We start from the raw sequence: 26,922 nt of genomic DNA, 5'->3' as shown, positions 1-26,922 counted from the left end.
GTGAAGGCGGAAGGGGGAACATCGACAGGAGGGTCCTCGTACGAAACCCAACCCGAAGCCCCTTGAATATTTGTGCCCAACTTGTTAATATTTCGACAACGTTCCGGGACCAGTGAATTGAATGGAGTGGGTGGGCTCTTTGGGACTGGGGATGGACATTGAAAACTGTGTTGGTCCTTTTTGCAGTTGAACTTTTCAATTTGATTGCCAAACGAAAGGCGTTAAACGGGTCCAAGAGCAGGTGGGCGCGCCCCGATGACTAAAAGTAATTAAAGTATTTTCCCAGGTCGCTACACAAAACAAAGGGGCAAAGAGGCAAAGGGAAGGGGGTTAGACTGAAAGGGCGGTGGGAAAACTGCCGAGAAAAGCTCGCAGCTGCTGCAAATGATATTCAATTTGTAGAAAATGTTTTCTAGGCGGGTGGAATCAAAACAACAAAATGAGAACTAGGCTAACACAAAAACGGGCGCAAAGTGAGGGGGCGGAAAACATAATATGCATAAAGCCAATGGCCCGGAGAGTGGGACAGGGATAGTGGACTGCTTTGATGGCTCTATTCTAGCTTCCAGCTTGTATTTGTAGCTGTTCCCCAGGAAACTTTTCCGGGAGGAGCAAAAACTTGGTCCACCACTTGACTATATCTGTATATTTTTTCTTTTTTCTTTTTTTTTTTGCTGCTACCTTACCTTGGAACTTGAAAACGTAGAGGAGCGGCCTCTTTACACAACTAGAAAAAATGTCACAATTTTTTTTTGAATATGTTGTATTTTTTATAAAATTCGTTGAAAATAATTTATTTAACGTGTAACGCACTCTTCTAATAATCGAACTTATTAATGGAATTTTTTGTATCATTTAGTTAGAAAATATACAAATTTAAGTTTTACTTCCACCCAAAAGAAAATTGATATGAAACGATGATCTATTTGATGTTATGTGGTATTCATTTTGACTTTATATGCTCGAGAAGTAAACACCATACTATTTTTCCCGGTGTACAATAGTCCGATGAATGCAATTTGCCTAAGTGTGCGGGCAAGTTGATACTTTTTGGAGCTGGCTTACGGATGATAGATGATAGCTACCGGGAAAATGAAACGGAAACAGAACAGAGATGGGCACTGGGATTAGTTTTGGCTAATTGAATTGTGCGTTGCTCGATGGTCAGGTAAAGTTGAAGGCGGAGTTAAGAAGGAGCAAAGAGGAATCTAGATGGAAACTCGTCGAGTTCATTCCAGCTTCTAAGGTCAAAGGGTTCACCAGCTGCTGTCTGGGTGGGATTCTAGGATTTTCTGGACTCTTTCCATTTTACCTCCGACAAAAGTTTGCCGTATGCGTGTGTGTGTCCCTTCTGCTAATCGTTTATTTACGAGACCGACCCGTAACTGGAAAAGCGTGTCTGGGCCCGGTTGGCTGCCCTTTTGAGCCAGGCAATTAATAAAACATGAACTCAATTAGTTTAAAAGGCTCAGCATGATCGAAAGGCATAAGCCAGCCAGCCAGCAAAGCATGAGGCGGAAATTGCCACCAGAAACGTTGACAAATTGCAAGGAGCGAGTTCAATTAAAAAGTCGCCGCGAGATCCTTTCATCGAACTCATTACAGCCCGCTTCTTGTGCTTCATTTTCCATTTCCGCCATGCAATTTCCCTTCCTCCCTTTTTTTCTGGGGCAATTAGGGAGCCCAGGAGCTTGTGGCCATCCACTGACCATGCCCTCCTCACAAGGGCCAAAACCGAAAAGGGAGAAAATGTCTGGAAAATCCTTCACCGCCGAAATTCATTTACTCTACTCCTCTTGCAATTTTCCCTTTTTCCATTTTCGTTTCGTTTAGGTTTCCGCTCTGCTTTTTCGACTGGTTTGTTTTCCCTTCTCCTATTCGTTTTTCCACAATTTGCCACAAATTTCCCTGTTGATTCTGGGAAAACTTATTAAGGGGAAAAAACGACGACATCTCAGGTCAAGAATTTATTCCAGGAATCCTAGTTCAAGATTCGTTTAGTGTAAATCTTTTAATAGGATTTTAAGACCTTTTTGGAGAAATTCGATAAAATATTCCAATAGAATAAAACGTTTTGCATTCTAAATTTTATTTTTTGTGCTTTTAATAATAAATTGCTTTTTTTGTCTTGTGTAACGAGACATTGCATACATGAATTAAGTCCAGCACAGATTTCATTTACATGGAAGCTGGACAAACTTGGTTTTGTGCAAAAAAAAAAAGAAAAAGTTACTCTCATTGAATTTTAAATTCGGTTTAATTAAATCTGCAACTTTTCGGGGCCCATTTGAACAGTCTGGCCTAATCGGCTGAAGGAGCTGGCCGGCAGGACTCTCCGCTGGTTACGCTAATTGGGAAAATCGGCTCGACAAAGTTTGTCCGGCTCAAAGGTATAATTTGATTGATGCGACTCCTGATCCGAGGCCCCCAGAGGAGCTTCATCCGTCCATCCGCCTGTCCGCCCATCAAAGCGAACGCCCCGAGGCGGAAGCGTAAGTTTTAATTGCCAGTCTGGACAGTCGGTGGCCGTAAATCAGGGAAACGGGGCCCAAAACATCATGCGAGCTGCTTACCACTAGGTTGCACAATTTACGAGCTCTGAGGGTTGGCTTAAAAAAATAAAATAAAAAAGACTTGCAAAAATCGATATAGAAAGAAATGGTTCGTGGCGCTCCAACAAAATGGGTTAGAACGGAACTGTATTAATAACGCAAACGAAGCTCCTCGCCAGACAAGGCGCAGAAAATGGAACAGGAAATGCGCGTCCTGCTGGCCAGGAAGGTAATTTTGCACGCAAGCCCAGCTCCAAATGCCAATAACAATGAAGGCACCAACCAGAGCAGCAGAAACAACAGCCTAAAATAGGTGAACTACAACAGGAGTAATACTCAGAAAAAATACTACATTTATATCTAAAAAATTGTCCCATAAAACATAACATTTTCGACAAAACTTTGGACATAGTTTCAAAATTTATAAAGGTATTTTGATTTTGTGATTTACATATTTGCACTCTGCCAAAAAAATTTTAAGAATTTTAAAATATTATTAGAGTTTAACCAATATTTCCAAATAAAATAAATAAATAAAAAAAATAATAAATAAAATAAATAAATAAAAGACAGATTTAATATTTTTTTTTTACACAATGGTTGGTTTTATTCATTTTTTTTTTAAATAAGCTTGATAACCTTTTTCATGGTGTTTATATAACTTAAATCATTATTTCATCTTAAATATATATATTTTTTTCGTCTGCACTGAGCTAAGGAATAAAAAGGGAACTTGTGGGTGGTTAAAACAATGTTGGCTGGGACTTGAAACTTTTTCCTCCTCTAATTGATGGCAAGGACGATGAACTCCTGAAAGAACAATGGATTCTGAAAGTGCATAGAGCATTGCCAACTGCTATAGCAGTCTAAGTGATCCAATACTTGAATGATGATGCTTCTCTCAAATTTGCAGATCATCTTTTATTTGTCATTGACGGCAATTGAAAAAGTTTTTCATTGCGTTTTCGGCGGGTGCTGAAAGTTTTGGGTCTATGTTTTCGGGGGTGGTTTTAAGACCTTTTACTAGTGTTGGCATTCAATGCTACCATGATTGCGGTCCCAGTGTAATTAAGTGCGACACTTTAGTCCCTATTCCAGTGGAGCTGTTCTAATTTCGCCACAGAATAACTTTATTTACATGTGTGTCTGCGTGTGTGATTTGTCATCATTTGCGGGCTGGAGAAATGGGGACTGGGAAAAGGAGGGAGTGAAAGTCATTCAGTTTCTGTCTGTTCTGTGGTGGCGTTAGTTCTTTGTTTCAGCTGGCTTTACCCCATCCCATCGCCTATTCCCCAAAATTGGTTGGCTTTTCACAATGGCGGGTATTCCCGTTTGTGGACACTTTCAAATGACATTTTTGCGTAGTTTTTCGCTGTCCCTTTCCCGCTGTCCATGCATTAAAAACCGAGTTTTTCAGCTTTGTTCGCTCTAGTTTTTATTTGTAGATTGTTTTTATCCGTCTGGCATGGCCATTTGTACTAATTTTCTCAATTGTTTGAAAACTAGACTCGCTAGAGTTGGCCGCGTGAGCATTTTACAATTGAAGTTGCATTTCCTGCAAAAAAAAAATATGTTACAATTTAAAAGCGCTTTTTGTTTTCTAAATATTATGTAATAACCAACCTTTTTTTCGATAGATCTATTGTCACGAATACTAGTCACGGGCTCATCTCTAACTAACATCAAAACAGTATTACTCCCCTTTGTGTGTTGCATACTTCGGGGCGTACAAGTTTCCTGCGGTTTTAATCCCTTTATTTTAACGTTTATTGAAATTGAGGCTAGTTTTTGTTGGTGGCTGTTGTTGCTTTTGTTTCTGTTGTTGCTGCTGCCGACCGATAAGACAATTTAAAGTTTTTAAGTGGTTTAAGTGGCGCTCCCTGGAGCTTCGATTAGAGGATGATGTCCCGACGAAACTTTTTGCTAATGATGAATAACCCAGTTGAAGGCTGGCATTTATGGAACTCGCAATCAATTGAGGCTCAGCATATGGCGAGAAATGTGAGAAATTCGTTCAAACAAATAGCGGGCAAAAAGAGCCAAGAATTTGTCTGAACTCCGTTGTGATTCGTTTCCCTCTTTTCTTCCACTCATCCAAAAATAAAATGCGCACAGCGTAAACAAACAGTTGGTTGTGCCTCAATGTTTTATTTTCTTTTTTTTTTGTTTTCCCATTTCAAGGAGGGGAGCCCATGGAATAAAATTTGTTTATATTGAAACCGAAGCGAGAAAAATATGCAAAAGGTCGATGGGCAGGGCTACATGTCTATGTGTATGCTGTTATGGATGAGCAAAGGGGGGAACGCATTCAGACACTTGATGAACAGCGCGAAATGTCTGTACGAAATAAGCAGAAATTCGAGGAAATCGAAGGAAATCCGAGGAAATCTTGTTGCCGTAATGGAATAATATTCAGCCAACTCAGAGCCAATTTGGCCAATATGTTTCCCCTAAACCCCTACCCCTTTTACCTTAACCTAGCTTATTAGAAAAGTTCTTGCTCAAAGAAAAAGATAGAAAAAAACTAGAATCTAATTTTCCACCATTTTTCCTATCGTTACAGGTAAGCTGAAAACATCAAACTGCACTAGGGGCCATTCCAAACTGTCCTTTCTAGCGAGAGTCTGCGTTTAATTATGCACTTCAAAGGCGGCAAATTCGACCATCCAAATTATTTGAACTGCGACCCGAAAATTGCATGGTAAAGTGGGGAATTCGCAGGGCGTGGATGGTAAACTGAGCAGCCGAGCAGCTTAATTAAATTGCAATTTTCCCGCCGGCAACCGGCGACAACCAGCGTCGATGGCAAAGTCAGCAGGAAACTGCAAACGGACAATGGGAAATGGTGGTGAGGGGGTTTCAGAGACTGAGGAAAATGGAAAATGGGGGACAAGCGCTGGGGGCCCAACACCAAAAGCGATAGAACAGCGCGAAAATTGCAAAAATAACAACGGCCAACTGAACTAAAAGTTGGCAAAATAGCAGCAACAACAACAATAAGAGCGGAAAGCAAGAAAAAATTCATTATTTTCCCGAGGCACAAAAGGGTCATGAAATATGCAAAGAAATGCGCAGCAATCTAGGCAAACTCTTCAAATGAGAGAAGTAAACTGAACTTGATGAGAGCGAATCAGAATCGGAATGAGTATGTGTTTTATGCCTTTCATAACGATGATTTTTTTTTTTTTTAGTTCTCCTGCATTTTTTAAGGGCTTTGGGCTATAAGACCACCACTTCTCCCGGCAGAAACCAACTCAATCTCAATCAACTCTTGTCGACAAACTAATTTCTCTCCCGTTTGCTTTGTTCACTTCAGCTTTCCACTTTTCCTCTTCACATTTTCCGCTCTTGAGTTCGCACGCGTTTTATCGCTTGATTCTGTGTGCCAAATCTGAGAGAAGCAGTGAAAATAATTAGAATATTGGCTCAATTGTTTGGAAAATCCGAAGGAGAGACAGCGAGCGAGTGAGTGAGCCTGATAATCAGCATAAAAATCGATGGAACGATGGTCCCATCAATGGGAACGATAATGATGTGGATACTTGGATACTGATGATGTGCATTCCCATTTAATTGGAGGCTTTCGCTTCGCAAATGGGCCTAGTCAAATGTGTGAAAAATAATGTTGCGGTTTTTCTGCTGCTTCGCCATCACCCCTTAATATTTTTCTGGTTTCTTTGTTGGGGAAAAAGAAATGAAACAAATCTCTGGCCCATAAATCAAAGGCATTTCTCTGGGCCGGACAGTCGAGATAAGCGCATTTATAAATAAATAAATTTATCTTGCCTGCCCACGGGCAACCGCTGAATATTGGGGGTATTCCGGCCTTGTGACTAATTGAATTGCCATCGGATGGGCCAGGTCGACTTATCGACTATGACATTATTTTGGCAATCCTTTTCCATTATTCACAATACAGCTGCGTGCCCTCGTGTTGCGCTGTTAACCCATAAAAATCGCATAAAATTGCGCAAGGAGAAACTCCACCCAGAGAATGTTAAAGCCTTGAAACTTGATTTCTAATAATACAGACAAAAAAAGGAATACATCGAGGACTAAATGATATTAAAAGTTCTATATTAAAATTTTTGCTTAATAATTTTTGAAGTCAAAAAATTACAAATAAAATACATTTAAAAAATAGGTTTGTTGATTTAGAAAGGCGTTTGTGAGATTTCACTTTTAGGCAAAGAAATGGCAAGAGCGATCTTGAAATTAAATTTTTGAAATGATTTTTAACCCTGGCAACTCTAAGTAAAGTTGACATTTAAATTCTTAGCGCTGGCAACTCTTAGTAAAGTTGACACTTAAATTCTTCTCTTTTTCCGATGTACCAAATTTTTTTTCCTCGCAAACTTTTACTTATCCTGCTCTTTGAGAAAGAAAAAGAACAGAGACAAGTAGAATTCGCTTGCTTGCGTGAGCTTTAAATATTATAGCATACTTTTCGGCGCCATCACTTTGTCGTGGGCGTTCGTGCGAATATCCTTGGCGAGGCGAAAGAGCAAAAGGCAAATGTCGGACACAAGGAGACGGCGAAAAGGTATGGGAGAAGGCGGGAAAGAGACAGAAGGCAAAGGCGAGAGGAGCACACACACAATGTCTCGCAGCTACTCCAATATTTACGTAATAAAAAATTCAATTTAGCGAAAGTTTAAAAAACGATGGAGCGAAATTGGCATCGATGCGGATGCTGGATGGGCGCCATAGGATATAGGATATCGCATCGCATCGCCCGGGAGCAGCTGCAGCATAGCTGGCTAATGCGGATGCTCCACTCATCGCACCTCGGAGATCCTGGAAGCACATCAATTTCAGTCCCCTGGCCATAAATTCGATTTGCAAGTGCAGGACAAACATCTCCCGCCGAGTGCCGAGTACCGAGTACCGCCAATGACTTCCTTTCACCCCCAGTGTCTCTGTCGGTGACTCTGCATCGATTACTGCCGGATAGTTTTTCCCCGGAGAAATTCCGGGCGGTTTCCTCCCCGCTGGTTGTTCAATTTTCAGCTTGAAATGTAAAAAGTAAACTACGCAAAATTTGAAACTGATTGCGCCTGAGGCGAATGACAAACACACCGATGGATGGATGGAGAAATCCACACTCGAAGTAAAAATGGGTGAAAATTTTATATAAAAATGTTTTTTGAAATATTTTTACATAAAAGTAAATAATATAAATATTTCTTGGTGTAAGAACGGAATTTAAATTAATTTAGGATTCATTTAAAATGTTAGGAGTTCTAAAAGGGGTTTATATACGTATTTTGGCTTTAAAGATTTATAAAAATAGATTTTCCTAATGGCCGAAACTAAGTTTCAAGTGCACTAACACTCAAACTAGCTGTGTCATGTCTTGGCTTCCACTTTCGCTGAGATTTGCTGTTGCTCCCTTTGCTTTTTCCGAGAAGTACACGAAATCCTTGAGACTTGAACACATTTGCAATGCTCGGAAGACTGCTGATGGGCAGCTGAAAGGAGGACGAAGACGATGAAGATGACGGGAGCAGGGAGGCCAAGGTTTACGGGCCTTCACTCACTCACTCACTCACTTGTGTGTCAATGTCTGTGCAATACACACTTTGCGAATGCGTGGGGCCAGACAGATTCCTTATTTCCCGATAAGCCATTTATGATTATAGCAATTGATTGGGTGACTCGTCTGTACATCAGCCCGCGATTGATGATTACAACACGGGCAAATTGCGACTTGCCTGCCCTTCGCCTTTGGTCGTCCAATAAAAAACAAGTAATAGGCCAGGCACTCGATGAGCGTGTGTACATATCTGCAAGATACATTCGCCTGTCGATTGGTCAGGCGGTAAATAAATTAAATTTCCGCCACACTCTGTCGTCAGGTGGAATGGTCCAGCGCTCCCCCTCCCTCTACATGAATATTTCATTGGGTCAGGCTACGCGACGGCTACTCAATCCGCCCGATTCCTTCCCCTTTGCACTTTGCTTTATTAGCTGAAAATTTATGGCGTATTTTGTACTTCCCGTGCGGCAATTGCATTGAAGCCTCTTCCTCTGCGTCAGCTGCTGGAAATTGCTTATCAATTTATGCAATGGAGGTGATAAATTTGTCGTGTGGTGGAAGGGGGGATGGGATGAAATCGTGGAGTTTATGCAACCGCAGCTGCTGCCGACGGCACTGCACTGACCCAATTCCTTCAGTCGGCCCAGGACGGCACTCTGTTTGGCCGCTTCTGCCATTCTGCTATTTTTGTAGCTGACCGCAAATGCATCGCCAGCCGTTTTTAGACCGTTCCCTGTTTTGCCGCTTACATTATTGTTGCCATTCCGCGCTATTTTCAGCATTGCATCCCGCTACTCGCAAAACAGATAAAAAGCACAGTTTTCATTTAATTATTTACGTTCTATTGTGCTCTGTGGAGCATTGTTTGTGAAAATATATGGTGGTTTCTATGTAGGTTATAATGATTGAAAGAAAAACTAGGTTTTATTCATGTAAATATAATAATAGGTATTTTTAAAGTCTGAAGATATAATCAGTGTTCATAAAAAATATAAACTTATTTGCTTATTAGTACAAAAAAATTTTCAAATCAGACCATTCATTGAAAAGTTATAAGGAAATAATGACATTCAAGCAGTGCAAGCAGTCGCTTTGCTGCATGCATTATCTCCATTCTCCCTCGCACTTCCTTTACCTGAGTAACGGGTATGTGATAGTCGAGGTACTCGACTTGTCTTCTTTTCTTTTATTTTTCCTGTGCAACAAAACAAGGAAGCACAAGGCAGTGTGACAAATTCGTAGCCACAGCATCATCTCACTCACCATCAAGTCGTTCAATTGCAGCTGATAGTTCTTGAGTCTGGTAAACAGGAGAGCTATCTGCGGTACGGCAGGGGGTTAAGTGAGAACGGGGCTGGAGGGGGTTAAGCTCCGACACTCAGGTGCGACAGCAGACGGAAAAGGCTACAATTTAGTTGCGAAGGTGAGCGAGGAAAACGAGGAAAATTGCCAAGAGAAATTATTTTAATTCCATCAACATCATGACAAAAGACCGCGCCGCCGGGGATTAGCAAGTTGACGAGGGGTGGAAGAAACCCCCAGGAGCTCACGCTAAGCATTTTCATTAGAGTGGTTGGCTCCTGAGTCGAGTCGTCGACCTCCTTGGGAGGACGAAGAAGGAAACACATTCATTTTGTGCGCCAGCTGGATTTTCTCGCAGGCGCAATCCTCGTGCGATTTGTAGTTTAATATGCATGGGAAAAGCATAATTTAATTTACATGATTATCCTGCGGGATCGTGACCGTGCTCCTTGGCCATATGCCTGTCACATCCTAAGCCTTCCAATGGGACAGGAAAAACAAGAAACACCTTCTTTGGTAACACACACATACACTCTTCTTGCCTCCTATCTATTTCTATTGCCCACGCACATTTCTTGGCATCGGTTTCAGTCTGGGCCCAGGCTCTGGCCTAATCCTCGCCTATATCCTGGGGCCTCTTGGATTGTTGCGTGCGTGGCCAGGATTTGAGGTCAGCAATTTCATTTGTCCCTTGCCTGGCTTAGTCTAATTTGCCGTCTAATTGAAGCCTGGACGCTGGCAAATGGCCCAGAAAGCTTTTGGTCTGGGGTTACCGAAGATTTGGAGAAGGAAACTGTGTTGATGGCTGCCAAGAAGCAAGGCAATGTAATGCGCTATATATATTTCTTATAAACCAAAAACAACACAATCTAATTAAGAACTTAAAAATATCATTGCTTAAAAAATTGTAGGAGAAACTTATAAAGAAAATGTGTGTTGCAACCATTTTTTTTTACCAATATAAAAGTTTATTTAGTAATTTGCTTTCGAAAAGAACTGTGTATGTTTTTTTTCTTTAAAGGGTCAATTAAATGGTTTCCTATTCAAAAGGAAACTATTGTAAATAAATAAATTCAATTTGCATTATGCATGACTTAAACTCAAATAGTGTTATGAAAATCTTTTAATAACATTTTTTTCTAAAGTTCTGCATATGCAACAATTCCCTATGCGGATTTTCCAAGCCATTTTTTTCACTTCTCCGAGTTCAGTGAACGTTTTTTATGGCCAAATGAATTTTCGCACAGCTAATCATCATTTTTACGTTTGGCTTCCATTTTAAATACGCCAGCGTGCTCGATTTTTTTATGGCGCGAGCCATAACGACAGCTACAAAATGTTGGCGCTAAAAGGCAAATTTGTAGTCGCCACCCTTTTTTACCCCGCCTTCCATTTTCCTCCCGTTACAAATCGAAACACATGCAAAAATGAATCATACGCCACGTTGTACCATCGAACCAGCTGCTCGTAAAGTAAGGGAGAAATGAATGGTGGCTGCAAAAAACTTAGGGGGTAATAGGTAGGGCAGATCTCTAAGCTCTTTCAACTACAATAAAAAAAGTGTTTTTATGCGTCGCATTTCGCTGTGAGTACCACCCCCTTCTACTTTCCCTTCCGCCCCTTCACTTAATTCGCAGTCGCAACACGAATTCGCTAAAGCAACGGACATCCGGCGGGACGTCGCCTAAAAGCCGGCAACACTTAGCCCGCTGAAAAAGGGGGCGTGGCACGGCGTAGTGCTGCTGGCAAACTTTAATTCATGCAACAAAACTGAGCCACTTGAATCTGTTTTAACTATCGCCCTGGCCATGCAGCCTCTTCTTCTGCGCCTTCCGCCTCCCCCGTCGGTTGTCACCTGGAAAGTTTCTTGTGTTTTCTCCCCGGGGTGTGTGAATCTGTGTGTGAGTGTGTGCTTGAGGTGTCACACCAGAGAGTTGACACACTAGGGAAGGGGGCGTGGCACTCGACCAGAGCAAATTAGTTTAGCTGAATGCAAAATGTGCGACAACTTTGGCTGACTGACTTAATGAGGTGCAGGTGAAGGGTTCTCTTAAGCCATCCCATACCCCAATACGAAGCTCATGCATTTATGCAGCGGGTTGAAAGGTGAGTGAACATCCTCCAAGAAAGTAGTCAAAGAAAACAACAAAATCCTCTAAGAAACCAACAAAATGGAAAGTAGAAACACTCGAGTGGTGGGGATGACACGATTTCATCGCTTCTGGTTGAAACTAGATTGTTTTTTATTTTATATTTTATGTTGACCAGAAGCACAAAAGCTTACTATGAAAGCTGAATGATATTATCAGTTACATATCAGTAAGATTAAGAACCTTCCAGAATTTATGATTAAAAAAAAGAGAGAAACTAGTGAAAAACCATAAAATTAATTACAGACGGAATTTTTAAGTGCATTCTTAATAATTGCCTAAATAATCTTAAACCAGTTTAGACCTACTATAAATCTAAAAAATGAAACACATTAGTTGGTACATTTCTCTTTACCAAGGCAACTTTAATAATGACATACAAATCGTGATACGATTAGTTTCCAATAGATAACCTATTAAGGATATATTTTTCCCTGTGTACTTCCCGCATATGTGGGTGAAGGTTGACAGCCTACAACCCCCCATGCCTTCCCCTATGTTGTCAATGCATAATGCTGGACGACTAAAGTAGCTCATGCATAAACCAACCAGTTCGTTAAAAATTTTGTGGCCCCCCGAAGAGGCGGACTAAGGGCAATGATAAACTTTTACTCTGATAACTAACGGCAGGTGCAAGTGAGCGTAAAAAGGCAAAAAGGTTTGCGAGCTGGAAACCATAGACGTGGTGGCGTATACGTGATTTGCCTGTGTTATGACAAGTGCAATGGATACACAGAAACAGACGATGATGTTGATGAGTTTTCCCCTCTTTGACCTTCACCTGAAAGGCGATAAAAGTTTTGCTCCCCCTTCCGTGAGTGGAGTGCCATTTTCGACCTTGTTCGAGAACTAATTTAAATTTAAACAAGAAAGGAAGCTACCTTCGGCAAGCCGAAGCTTATATACCCTTGTAGATAAAAGACTACTCACTCGGTGCAGTTCCAGGGATTCCAGATTCAGCGTTTCGATTTATTTCAATTTTGTTTTTAAGTAGTCAAGAATCAAAACGCCTACTTCCTACAAAGTTATAATGAATTTTCTTATATTTGATTGGGAGCCTTAAGATATAGTGGTCCGATCCGGCTGGCTCCGACATATGTACTACCTGCAATAGAAAGAAGACCTTCGGGAAAGTTTCATCGCGATAGCTTTAAAACTGAGAGACTAGTTCGCATAGAAACGGACAGACGGACAGACGGACAGACGGACAGACGGACAGACGGACATGGCTAGATAGACTCGGCTATTGGTGCTGATCAAGAATATATATACTTTATGTGGTCGGAAACGTCTCCTTCACTGCGTTGCAAACATCTGACTGAAATTATAATACCCTCTACAAGGGTATAATGATATTGTATTTTCAATTAGCATTTTCTGGCTCCAAAGACTCGCAGGCCGAGTGAGAGGGTCTTCGTACTTCTCTTCTTCTCGCCTACTCATTGAAAGGCCGTGCTTGGGCTCTTATTGAAATTTATGAGCAAAGCTCTCGAAATGAAATTAAAGCGCTAATTTTGAACCTGTTGACCGACGCGAGCCAAACAAACATTCCGTCGCACAACAGCAAACCCAACTGAATATTAGCCCTAATATACGAGAATGAGACGCCCACCAGCTGGAGGATGGGGCCACCGAATGCCCCGTCTTAAATGGTGAATGGAGGATAGATGGCAGCGATGAGGTCGGCGAGAATGATGTGCAGAAAACGGTGGAAATTAAAAGCAAATAGCACGAGCTAGACTGAGCGGGTGGAGAACTGACAGAGATACAGAGTGGTTACACTAGGGAAAAAATACTCTCAAAGTTCTTGTGTATACAAAATAATTGAAAAATCTTTTGGATTTAAAATGTGTTGGTTTGGTAAATTAATATTAATATTTGTATTATTTATTAATATTATTTGTAATCAACCAGAAATAGTTGGGGCCCACTAAAATACACTGTTGTTGTATGATCTTTAAAACAAATCTACCTTAAATCCAGCATTTCAGTTCCTTCTCTTTCTGCCTGTGTAAATATGGTTGCGGTGGGTCAGCAGACTAAATACAAACGAAATGGTTGGGTAGGAATGAAAGAACCGCTTTAAGCAACCAAAGCTTGTTTGAACTGGTGCTGCTGCACGAGGGCAGGAAAGAGAAGGGGCGAGACGGAACGAGTGAGAGGGAGATGGATGCCGTGTGACACATAAACACAAAACACACTGTAAACGAGCTGTAGAAGTGCAAAAAAAGATGGGGACTGTAGAAGTCATTAATAACTGTGAAAGCTCTCGAAATGAAATTAAAGCGCTAATTTTGAACCTGTTGACCGACGCGAGCCAAACAAACATTCCGTCGCACAACAGCAAACCCAACTGAATATTAGCCCTAATATACGAGAATGAGACGCCCACCAGCTGGAGGATGGGGCCACCGAATGCCCCGTCTTAAATGGTGAATGGAGGATAGATGGCAGCGATGAGGTCGGCGAGAATGATGTGCAGAAAACGGTGGAAATTAAAAGCAAATAGCACGAGCTAGACTGAGCGGGTGGAGAACTGACAGAGATACAGAGTGGTTACACTAGGGAAAAAATACTCTCAAAGTTCTTGTGTATACAAAATAATTGAAAAATCTTTTGGATTTAAAATGTGTTGGTTTGGTAAATTAATATTAATATTTGTATTATTTATTAATATTATTTGTAATCAACCAGAAATAGTTGGGGCCCACTAAAATACACTGTTGTTGTATGATCTTTAAAACAAATCTACCTTAAATCCAGCATTTCAGTTCCTTCTCTTTCTGCCTGTGTAAATATGGTTGCGGTGGGTCAGCAGACTAAATACAAACGAAATGGTTGGGTAGGAATGAAAGAACCGCTTTAAGCAACCAAAGCTTGTTTGAACTGGTGCTGCTGCACGAGGGCAGGAAAGAGAAGGGGCGAGACGGAACGAGTGAGAGGGAGATGGATGCCGTGTGACACATAAACACAAAACACACTGTAAACGAGCTGTAGAAGTGCAAAAAAAGATGGGGACTGTAGAAGTCATTAATAACTGTGAAACGGTTAATCAAGAGACGCTCAAAGTGGAGCACAGCCAGGGGCGTGGGAGGGTTAATTGGGAAGGGGACTCACACAGATTGCCCCACTGACCAGGACAACAGTTCGAAGGACTCGCATGCCACTGAATGGAAAACTCTTGTCCGAGCCAGTAACATTTCGATGCAGTGAAAAGCCATTTCGCCATTAAAATCTAAATTGTGAGTTCTACGTGACCAGCTGTCTGCACTGCAAAAAAAAGTGATATTTAAAGAAGTGTATCATAAATATAACTGAAATAAATAAATTCACTGTCTTTAGTTTACTTTCAAACTTATTTTTTTAAAGCATTGGGATTTGGGAGTTCCATAGAAATATATAAAAGGCTTAAACCGTATAGCATTTCCTTAGAAATGCTGCAAAAAATATGTTAATCCTATCGGGCTTACTCATATTTTAAATATTCTTTAAAATGTAGTTAATTTTTTAACGTTATAGAAATAGAATATAAATATTATTTTCTTTGTGTCCTTTTTCCACTTCCACTTGACATAAGCCACTGTTTCTAAGCCGTTAAGTGGAAAATAAAAATGGCAGCTGCGTCTGCTCGTTGGCTCGCCATTTTCCCCATTTGGTTGGCTGCTCACATGCAAATCATAAACAGTAATGGATTTAATAACGCGAAGTCACGTGGGTGCTGGTGGGGAAACAAAGATAGGGGTGGGGGTGCTACACCCTTTGTTAATGACCCTGCCAAAGGGTTCAAAGCACTCAGCTAAACAGCAGGGGTTAACTGGACATTTCGCTCATTTCCCTGGCAGTTTTGTTCCTTTATTTTCCTCATTTTTTTTGCCTCCAATTTTATCTCTGTTGTCTGTCTACAGTCCACACCTTCACACCTTCCCCTTTTTCGCGCTCTTCCGTCGCTTTCGGTGTTCTGTCTGGTTTTCTGCGTCACATTTAACTCGTTTTTATCTGGCGTCGCGTTCAAGTGCACGCTCATTATGAACATTATCGCATGGCAGCAGCAGGCAAAGCCCACTTTAGCGCCACCCCCCCCCAACCACCCACCACCCGCAACATATTTTCTTTTCATTTTCCGCTCTGCGTGGTTTTAAACTGTTTATTGAGTGTCAGCGATAACAGCGCGCATATTTCATGGCGGAATGCTAAACAGAAGTCCGAATGTGGATTATCCCCCAAATTAAAACGAAAGGCATTTTTAGCTGCAGATTTTGTGCATTTAATAGCGCCGGAGTTCATGCGGGGTCGAAATGCGGCACAAAGAAATCGGGGTTCATTACCACCCACCAGAAGGAAAGGGGGTTTTGCGAAATACCCAACCCCACAAACCAAATGCGCGAATAAACAATTTGGAAAGCTGACATAATGCCCGCATTAACCGACAAAACCGACAGCGAAAAATGGCAAATATTTGCGGCGAAAAGTACTCGTACATGTGGCAAATGGGGAGCCGAAATCGGGAAACGGAAAACATCAGTGAAAGAAGCATTCCGAAATAAGCTGAGGAAGAGCAAAAAAAAGAGCATGAAATTCTGTTCTATTTTTGGCGTCGGCGGAGGCAGAGCAAAAGGGGGCGTTCGAGTGGGCGTGTCACCGGCAAACACTGAATTTGTGCGCTGAATGGAAATATTGCACAATTTTATCTTTATTGCTCGCAATGTTGAATCAGTTGGGATAGTCCCCCGAACAAAGAGCTGAATTCTATGGGGAATCAGATTTATGCACCGCACGAATAATGCCAGTTTGGAATTAAGTAACATGGCTTCATCAATACGTTCCTTCATTTTCTTTAATATTTGTAAAAACTGCATAATATTTTTGTATACCTAGAAACTTTATTGGAAAATTTTAAAATTTATTAAAAGATTTTAATTATTTATTAGATTATAAATATTATACTTTATTTTGCTCCCTGTGTGTTTTTGGGTTATCAAATATTGCCGAGGTTCATCCTATAACGATTGGACATTTTGATTGATTGATTGCCGCATATTTTTTGGTCAGCCGTTACACCATTAGCCTTTTGTCTAGCCCAGTGACAAATTCGTTCAATTTCCCGCCCATTTATTGTACCCGCCTCCCTTTCCTTTCCGCATTCCAGCAAACAGAAAAACGCTCGTCAAGATGCCAGCGTTGTCTCTTGGCAATGACCCAGACCTCTGGAGCCACTTGAGAAATTCCCTAGGCCATCTATATTGTTTTTTTTTTGTTGGCATTGCGTGAAAATTGTTGGAGAATTGCGAGCTCATCGATAAACTCAAGTGGCTAATATGAGTTATCGGAGCGGCTCGAAAAAGACTCTCAAGTGCTCCGTCCGGCATCAAGTGTTCGTTTATGGAGGAGTGCGAAATAGGCGGAGGTGGAGATGCCCGATCAATAACGTAATTCGATTTCAATTGTACGTGAGCAAAAACAAAACGCATTTAAATTTCTCGGCAAATTGAATTAAGTTCGCGATTCGGGCTGGCAGCGCGACCTTTTCTCAAATTAAATCATAAATTATTTCCGTCAAATGCAAAACAAATGAATGAGGTCGAAAGGCAGGAGGACTGAAACGTGCACAATTTTAAGCTGAACAATTTTAAGCTCTTTTCATTTTGGCCCGCTAAATGAATTTCCCGCGGAAGCCCTGAAATGAAATTAAGCCTGCGTGTCCAATGTCCAATGACCCACGTTGTGCACAACGTGCCGAACATGTCGAATATTATGGAGTTCCCTGTATAAGAAAAATAAAGTTGAGTCTTCTACAAAAATATGAATAATTTTATTAAATGCTTTCAATATTTTTTGCATATCAAAATAAAATAATAAATTTTTATGTTGTGTTTATTAAAGAGATTGTTAAGATTTGCAGTTCATAAAAAGCATTTATAAAGCTCAGCTTAAGTAAGTTGTCGGTTCAAATTGAATGAAAATAATCCTTGCAAAATATTTAAATCGATTGAAGTACATGGTCAATTATTTAAAATGTATTTTATGTACATAAGTAACTTTTTTAATGGAGAATTTAAAAAACCACATGGGGTAATCTTTAGCCTAGTTGAATTTTGAGTACTGAACATATATTGTATTTTGCTTTTTTTTTGTAAAACATTATTTTTTTCCGTCAGTCCATGCAATTAGCAAGCAATGCAGGAATGAAAATTCGAGCTTAACGCGTAATATCCATTACGGACATAATGTGAAAAGTAGGGCGAAAAATGGATGGGAGAGTGGAGAAGTAAACCCTTTTTCCCTGATGCGAAAAGCCACAGGAAGGAGAAGAGAAGAGGCGGGAATGGAAAGAAAAGGAAGGAAGGATATTCTGCTCCTGGGGCCGCGCTGGCTTGCTCATGCATATGAGCATATGTCGGAAATTGTAACGATTACATGCCGGACACACACACACACAGGAAATGGCGTAGTTCACCGCCCACCTTGCCACCCCCCGTCCACCGATGATCGTTATCGATTGCTTACATCTCGGGTTGCGTGAAAAGTGTAGCATACATTACAGAGCAAATTTGTTTTTCCCCTCACATATTTCCCATAATAATTACCGGTCATTGCAAGACCCCTTCAATGTCCCACTGACAATGATTTAATGCATTTTTAATTAAAATAAATACGTCAAGTGCTGCCGGTATCAATCGCCGGTTGGCTCTTGTAATTGAACCCGAAATAAGTCATTAAAACTTTGTTTGCCATGACTTTTGCAGCTGCATTCGGCGATGAGCAAATCCGTTTAAAATGTTGAGGAAGACGTTGACGTTGGCGCAGCTCATTATAAATTTTGTTGATGCTGCATATCTTCTTGGGATGCTGCAGGAAGGATAGTTGGATGGCAGGATGTACTGCGCTCGCTTCCTTTCAGCCATCGAAGCAGAAGCTCAGAAGCTCCTTTCCACTTTGGCTTGTGCATATCAGCAGCTTTTTATGCTTACCGCAGCTGGGGAAATGGGGGCGGGGCACTTTTCCGCTACCCCTCCCCCCCCCCGCCTTTTTCCAGCTGCTGCCTCAACACATTTCATTTTCATCTTTGCTCCGGCAGCCGCAGGGAACTTGTCTAAAAATCACGCATAATTTATTTACCATAAACAAGATGAGGAACAAGAAAAGCCGACGATGGCCGCCTGTCAACTGGCTTGGAGGGAAAGGGAGGGAAGCCACAGCCAGAGAGAGAGAGACGGCAATAAAGGCAGGCAGACGGACAGACAGAGACGGAGACGGAGACCTCCTGCCGTAAAGTATGGCATAGCATTTTGGAAGCCAGCCCAGATTGCAATAAAAACATCAAAAATGCAACAATGCAGCAGGAGGTAGAAACTGCAAAATGAAAAGCAAGGACAAGCAATCAGCTGAAAAAAAGCAAAGAAAAATAAACAAACTAAACTCGATTGAAGCTGCTGCTGCAGTGCAATAAAAATCGCTTTATCTTCATTAAGTCGAGCAAGATATCATTGCAAAAAAATAACACACACTTTTACACACAAGACAAACAAGCGAGAGGGAGACAGATAGAGAGAGAGAGAGGGGGAGAACAGGAGCTACCGCATTGAATAATAAATGCAACGAAAATAAAAATAAGAGCTCTGCGGAGGAGGAGAAAGGCGGAAAAAGCCGAAGGAGGAGGAGTGGGAGGCCGAGATGGAGGAGAAAGCGGCGTGGGCGTATAAAGTACATGACGCAAGGATAAATGGTGGAATCATGTACACGTACACACTCGCACACACGGACGTCAAGGATAAAGGTAGCCGGATGGCAGGTGAAGGGCTGAAAGTGGATACCACATGCATTGTTGTCTCCCTCTGTGTGTGTATCTGTAGCTGTAGCTGTTCCTTTGTGTGTGTGGCTTCAACTCCATATCCTCCAAGGATGCTGGCCCAAACGAAGCGAAGCGTTGCGAAATTATTGCAGGGAGCTGCGAAGCGAAAAGCCAGTTCTTAAATGGAATCCACTGGTCACAGCGGCAACTTCCTGGCCAAATTACATTTGGGCTTAATGATCAGGTGGACAGAACGGAAAGCCACTCAGTATTTTTCCCTTAAAAGGTCAAACGGTCATTATTGTAATTTCATCTGAAGTACGTCAATAATTACAAGACAATTGTAACTATTTGGCCGACAAAAATTCTTAAAATGCCTTTCAACGTTTATAGTCAATTTGTTTATTTATTTAAAGATTTTGGTTCATTTTAAATTTCCAAAAATATAAACGCGTAAATTGTATATCGGAAATGTCTGTATTTATTTATCTCTAATGATTTATTAGCCTATTTATTTGACAGAGCTTATTTCTCTTTTACCTCTTTGAATTTTGATAATTTTATGTGACTATTAAGTTGTCAACAATTCCTTTTTCTGAATATGTTCGTATATTTCCAGCATTAATTACATATTTAAGGTTTATTTTTGCAGCGGTTTTTATTTTTTTAAGGAATTTTCTCTTAACATTTTAAAAAATCTGAAATTTTCATGGCGTTTTTAATATAACCATTATTATTGAATAATTATTCATTATTCAGCTTTCAACGGAGAGCAGAGAAATCGGAGCCGATTTACTCAGCCTTCTTGCTTCTCAGCCTTTTAATATTCCTTGCAGGCATTCGCAGGTTTCCGCCTGATGACGTCGACGATGATAGGGATTGCCAATGGAAATGGGATTGGGTTTCAGTTGGGGGGTGAGTGGTTTTGCGAAGGAGAACTTCCACCCGTGGGTGATTGTTCTATGCAAATAATATGGACCATTGGCTGCCGGAGGGATGGGAGGGGTAAATTGTGAAGTGGTTACAATGCATTTTTATGTGCAAGAGCGCGCGCTAAAAATTTATTGAAAACGAGCAGGAATATTTGCATGAATGAAGATGAACAGAGAGGCGATGCCCCAGATGCTGCAGGTGTGCAGCCAATCAAAAATGCCACCCTTAACGCCTCGCCTCCCCTTTAAAAATCTCCATATTTTCATTGACTTTTCGAGAGCCAAAGGTATTGATTCAAGGCAATCTCTCATTCTCTCTGATTTCTTACAGGCGAAACGAATACAGAGCAATGAGCTGGCTGCCATCAAGGTCATCAAGCTGGAGCCCTCCGACGACATACAGATCATCCAGCAGGAGATCATCATGATGAGGGACTGCCGGCACCCGAACATCATCGCCTACTACGGATCGTACCTGCGAAGGGACAAGCTCTGGATCTGCATGGAGTTCTGCGGCGGTGGCAGTCTGCAGGACATCTACCAGGTCACCGGTCCCCTCACCGAAGTCCAGATCGCGTACATGTGCCGGGAGACCCTCAAGGGACTCGAGTACCTGCACTCCATGGGCAAAATGCATCGGGACATCAAGGGTGCGAATATCCTGTTGACTGAGTACGGGGATGTCAAACTGGCGGACTTTGGAGTTTCGGCGCAGATCACGGCCACCATTAACAAACGCAAGAGCTTTATAGGTGAGTAAAATATATAATAATCATTAAAAAAACAGTATTTTCGGGGGAATAACGAATCATATAACATATGCCCATAAAAAAGCAGATGTATTTTAACGAAAAGTATCCTAAATCATTTCATTATTTTCTACCAATGGATTTATGCAGATTCAAGCAAGCGATTTCTAAGAAAATTTCTAAGGAAAATTCCTTTTCAGCATATTATTTAGCAGCAGGACATCTGCGAAATCGATTGGCATCAAGGACACTTGCCAACGAAGTCAGAATTCGAGTTCGAGTGGAAACCTTGGAAATATGGGCTGTGGGCGGGGCACGGTGTGCTGTCACACAAAGTGTTTATCATTATGAGATTCTGTTTTGTGGCTGGCACACCGAAGCATCAAAGCAGAAAAATGCCAGTGGAGCGTCCTGCCAGGAGCAACAATTGCGTTTAACGCTCCTAAACGCTCCACCTCACCCATGGAGCAGCTGTCAGAAATGACAAAGCACAAATAACACAGGAGGAAAACATGAAATTAGACAGGGGTGGAAAATCAAGTATACGTCCGAGTGGTTCCATCTCAAACCACTTTGGAATGGCCAAAAGCCTGAATGGACTCTCCAATTGAATGCAATTCAATTAGGAGTAGCATTATAATGGCTCCTGCAAGGAATTCTCAAATATAATCAAAAAACGATGGCGGGTCCAAAGGGAACAATTCAATTTGCAGAATATTTCAAATGCAGGCGAAGTATAAAAAACCCAAGGAGCATAGTTGTGGGGGGAAAGCTGGACAAAAGTAGCCGACCAGCAGGTGGCCAGTCTGGCTCTTTGTTTGCCATCCTTCTGGGGGGTAAAAAAAAGAGGGGGAGTTTTCCACCTTTGTTGTTGCCCCAAACTGAAGCACAAAAGCAAATAATTTTTGAAAAATGTCCCAATTGGCGAGTCGACGTTTTAGTTTGGTGGCTACTTCTTTTGTGGCCTGTTCAGCTTTCCCAGTCCTCTTGAACCTCCTTCCACTTCAGCCACGTATTTTTGTCACTAATAGATTTCAGCTTCTCGCACTTCTCCCATAGCTTTTCTGCTGCAGTGGACAGCGCTAAGCTATTTTCCAAATCCCATTTAAGACAATTTTCTAGCAACCTCAGAGAGAAAAGGTACAAAACGTTATAAATTCTACGTTTATAAAAATTAATGTACAATTTTGAGAAACCTATTTCTCTTAAGGATGTGGTTGTAGAAAATAATTCAAAATATGTAAAGTACTTATTTATCTTGCTTTTTCTCCCTGTTATGTTAATTTAAATTACTTGCCTAAGCCCTCAAGTTTAAGATGTTAGGGCAACATGAAGTATACGCAATTTTAATGCAAATAGAAACATATCAGTCACAGGCCATGTGCGGAAAAAAAGGGGGACTAGTTTGTCATGACAACTTGCAATCTTTCGACGAGCAGACGAAGCAGCCATGATTTGCATTAGCTACCATTTTTTCCGTCGTCATCGCTGGGGCTTTCAACTTGCAAGACTTTGCAAATGAGATTTTTGCGGTTACGCGCGGCCAGCAGTTAAGCCCCAGAAGTCGCACAGCCCACAAGTTCCTCTGTCCGCCGCCTCACAATTAATTATTTCAAATGCCTGGCTCTGCACTTAATTAAAATTCTCACAACCCTTCATCGGGTCCGTTGACACTCGCCAGCTAATTAAGTTATGACAGCTGGCTCTTCACTCTTCATGTCCTTAATTTCGCCAAAGAAAAGCTATCAAGCCGCAGAGTCCTGGCGCTAATAAAATCTAAGCCGCGTTAGAGTTCATGACATTTTCAGTGAATAGCGAAGGAGTACCATAAAAACCGGCATCTGATTTGATTTCATTTACGCCAAATTGGATTTATCCTGCTTCGACTAAGCACTTTAATTTTTAATGCCGTCCTTTGTCCTTTGAGTCCGTCGTAAAAGTGAAAAGCTGGTCATAAAGCAAGCTCGCAGCGCTAATTTGATTTCAGATTTATTTGAATGGACAAGTCCGCTCGGTTGCCAGTGTGCGATTAATGTGCTGCAATTTGTGCAACGAAAAATTGTAAAAAAAAGAGAGTGGAGGGAAAATAAAATATATAAATATATAGCATGGCAAACTCCAAGTTTAACGACCTTGAGGTTGCCGGGTCCTTTGTTTCCCTTTGCTGCTTTGTTGCCACTTTTGGCTGCGTTTTCATGACGTTTTCGAGCTGAGCGAGCATCTTTTGTGGCATGTTAGTGACAGGGTTTTCGAGGGGATTGACGGGAAGCTTTCTGGTTGATGGTGAGGTGGCCTGGCCGATTGTATAGGAACTTGAGACTATCTCCCCCTCTGTTTGTGTGAAGCCGTCAAACAATGTGACGTCCGCTTACTGTTATCATTCCGAGAGCTCTTCACTCCAGGCTCCAGCTCCCTCTGCCATTGTAGTTTGTTGTTGTCATTCCTGACGTTGTTGCGACTTCTGTGACAAATGTGGTGATAAGTACACACACACCCACAATTTTATCCGTCTATCTATGAAAGTCTGGAAACTCTGCATAGGGGCATAGAAGTCCACCCCGAATCGTTTGTACTTCTAGCATATGAACATAAGTCAATTGCTGAGCTTACATCGATTGTTGGAATGACAGTAAATACTCGTCTGATCCAAGATATGCCAGCTCTTTGTGGTTGCATATTTTCAGGCGAAGTAAGGATGCACACTCGGAAAAATCACTTTTTGAAAGAGCTCTAATTGGAAATAGCATATGCCTTCAACGTTTAAGTAATTTTTTTGTGAAACAAGAAAAACCAACTCTTAAGGGGGCTGCAAAAAATATTTAAAATTCAATCAATTCTTTATTATTTTAATTATTTTCGCTAAACCTTGTAAATGAATAGTCCAATTTTAAAATGAAAAAGTAAGTATTTTATGGTTTTACCCGAAAGCTTAACATTTTAAGGTAATTCAACGTCGTTTACTGTCTTTTTTTGAGGAGTCTTAAATCAGAATCCTTTAATATTAAATCTTCCAGGATATTATTTAAGCGAATGTTACTGAAGCTTGTCTTCAATGCCCCGGTGATGTTTTATTTTCTCAGTGAATTTTTGTCCTTGTAGCCAAGAAAAACAAAGCTCAATGGCAACAGGAGAGATGGAAAAGGAGTCTTTACAGGGGGGTAAAAACAAGGAGAGAGAGAAAAAACCAGAGACTAAGGGGGTGGCGACAGCCTGGCGCTTTTATTATTCAATAAAAAGGTGCTTACGTTTGTGTTTAGTGTCATTAACAAGTCAATGGCAACACACGATGAGCAGAAACTTCCACCTCGGTGACTTTGGCTTGTAACGCCCACCGGCAACCCCCTTTTTGGCCCATTCAGCCGCAGTTATGCCATAAAGATGAATATGCGTATGTGTGTGGGCTGTCCTTAATGTTTCCCAGTTCGCGAGTTGACGGAAATGCGTCTTGGCATTAAATAGATGCAGCAACCTAAAAGCCTGCCACCGTTTTTTCTTTTTTTTTTCCAGCAAATGGCAACATTTAATTTTGCCGTCTGTCTCCTTTAATTCCAGCATTTTCAGTTTTTTTGCTCCTTTTTTCAGCAATTAACAAAATGATACTTGACTGGCTGTTGTTGCTGTCACTTTGTGGATGATATTCCCTCACTGTGTGTGTTTTTGTGTTCCAGTATCAGTATCAGTAGCTCTGTGTGTTTGCACTTGTTTGTGTTGCCCTTTAATTAAAATGCATGCGAAAGTTCAGAGAATTCGCATTGCTCCGATGCTTTCAATTCAGCCTCCATTCCGCATCACTTTGCCGGATCGAAGCTCAAACAATGATGATGAGGAGGGGAAGCGGGTAGAGGCCCCGGGCGAAACCGAAAACCGTAACTTAAACTTGGCCGTATCAAAGAGCCAGGCATCAAACCTGATTTTCCACCTTCGTTGTGGTTTAATTAAATTGAAAATACAATTAACTGCCACGACGACTTCTCTCATCTACTTGTCAAGCGGGAGGAAAATTAATTTTCTCGAGCGCCATCCATCCATTCGAGGGAAACTACTTCAGCAGATGCTGTTACCATGGCAGTTTCTACTACTGCTGCTGCTGGCGCTGCGAAAATTGTTGCCTCGTTGCAACATGGCGTATGAGTAATGGGCGCATTAGCAGCCCCACTCCTTGTGATCATAAAACGTGCGCCCAAAATGAAGAGCAAAATGTGTCGCAAATGCTTTTTTCACTCCCCCGGCTTTGATTACCTTGCTTTTGCATAATTCAGCAATTTGTTTATTTGCACAATTGTCACATTGACGCATAAAAAACGCTAATTAAATTAAAAACGACGCGCTTTGGCCGGCAAATGAATAAATGACACCAACATAATCGGCAGCAATGAAATTAAATGTGTGAATGTTGCATAATTAGCTGAGGCAGCAATAAAAACAAAAAAATATGGCTATTGATAACCACTGTCAAATTAATTCAATCATTTTAAATACCTGTTTTCTTTTATTTTCACTCAATTTTAGGTACACCCTACTGGATGGCTCCCGAAGTGGCGGCCGTGGAGCGAAAGGGTGGCTATAATCAACTTTGTGATATTTGGGCCTGCGGCATAACCGCAATCGGTGAGTAACTCCATTACAAATTACTTAATTTAAACAATCAATAATAAAATGATATATATTTGGTACTCTATTGTTTTCTGTAGTTTATTGCGGAATAAACTAAAATTGTCAAACAATAAGTAAAACGGGCTACAAAACAAAGGCTGTATTTAAACATTATTACACAAACAAGGTTGAAACATGTAAAAAAATAAAAACGTTTCATACAAAATGGGTTTTATTTAGTTTTTATTTATTTTAGAAATGTTTGAACCTAATAACTTGAATATACCTGCGATATACTTGTGTTTACAAAAATAAATAAACAATAGGTGTATAGACTTCTGCCTATATCATGATTTATTTAGGAAATAAACAATTAAACTTAATTATGCTAAAATAGTTGAACAAATGAAAATTTGGTTTTTGCTACTTGAAGTAATGGTTTTTTAATTATTAAATATTCTCCTTGCCCTATACAAACAGAGCTCGCTGAACTGCAGCCGCCGATGTTCGATCTGCATCCGATGCGCGCCCTCTTCCTGATGTCGAAGAGCGGCTTCAAGCCGCCCACCCTGAACAACAAGGACAAGTGGAGCCCAACGTTCCACAACTTCATCAAGACGGCGCTGACGAAGAACCCGAAGAAGCGACCCACCGCCGAGCGCCTGCTGCAGCATCCCTTCGTCCAGTGCGAGATGTCCTTGCGGGTGGCCAAGGAGCTGCTGCAGAAGTACCAGAGTCCCAACCCGCAGTTCTACTACTATCTCGATGGCGATGAGGAGGTGAGTAGTCGGCCCCCCTGGGCGGAAATGGGGTCAGATAAGACTGGGGATGCCACTAGGACTGGCCACTTGGCACCTTTCCCCGTAATTTATTTACGCTTTTAGAGAGAGAGAAAAGCGGAAAAACCGTAAGGAAAGTTTTCTTAAGCTAAAGCCAAAGCTCTCCAAGAACATTTCAGCTCCGGTGCGTTGTGGGATTGGTCAACGATTTAGTGCGCCATTAGAGCGCTTTCAGGAGCCTTATGGCTTTGGAGTTCGACCCAATTAATTGGCCGCCAAAGGCGCTCCAACTAATGCAGCCGTCTAGACAGCCGAAGCCCAAGGCTTATTTAACGACACTTGCAAATGCCAAATCAAATTTAACTTTAATCGTTCGACCAGCAGGGACAGAAACAGTCATTTTAAAGGCATTTTCATGGCCATTCGGTGCTTCGGAGGGTCCCTGTCAAGTCATAAATCTTCAATTTGTTTGGATGTTTTGCAAACTTTTAGCAGCCGGTGGCAAATAAGTTTCCCAGCTTGCTCTTCTAGCCGTAG

General features: G+C 41.3%; 1 protein-coding gene across 7 annotated transcripts in view; it reads left to right on the top strand.

The window, feature by feature from the left end:
* hppy (MAP4K3-like protein hppy) overlaps positions 1–26,922 on the top strand; it is a 54,372-nt gene that overhangs the window by 15,183 nt on the left and 12,267 nt on the right. For all 7 annotated transcript variants that reach the window (XM_070212472.1, XM_070212477.1, XM_070212474.1 and 4 more), the window contains exons 3-5: positions 20,596–21,016; positions 25,523–25,621; positions 26,087–26,385. In XM_070212472.1, the coding sequence (XP_070068573.1) occupies positions 20,596–21,016; positions 25,523–25,621; positions 26,087–26,385 (819 nt within the window). The remainder of the gene's footprint in view (positions 1–20,595; positions 21,017–25,522; positions 25,622–26,086; positions 26,386–26,922) is intronic.

This window comes from Drosophila takahashii, chromosome 2R (genome assembly GCF_030179915.1).
Source record: "Drosophila takahashii strain IR98-3 E-12201 chromosome 2R, DtakHiC1v2, whole genome shotgun sequence".
In the NCBI taxonomy this organism is placed as follows: domain Eukaryota; kingdom Metazoa; phylum Arthropoda; class Insecta; order Diptera; family Drosophilidae; genus Drosophila; species Drosophila takahashii.
The sequence above is the reverse complement of the archived record's forward strand: the minus strand, read 5'-3'. Positions and strand labels throughout refer to the sequence as shown.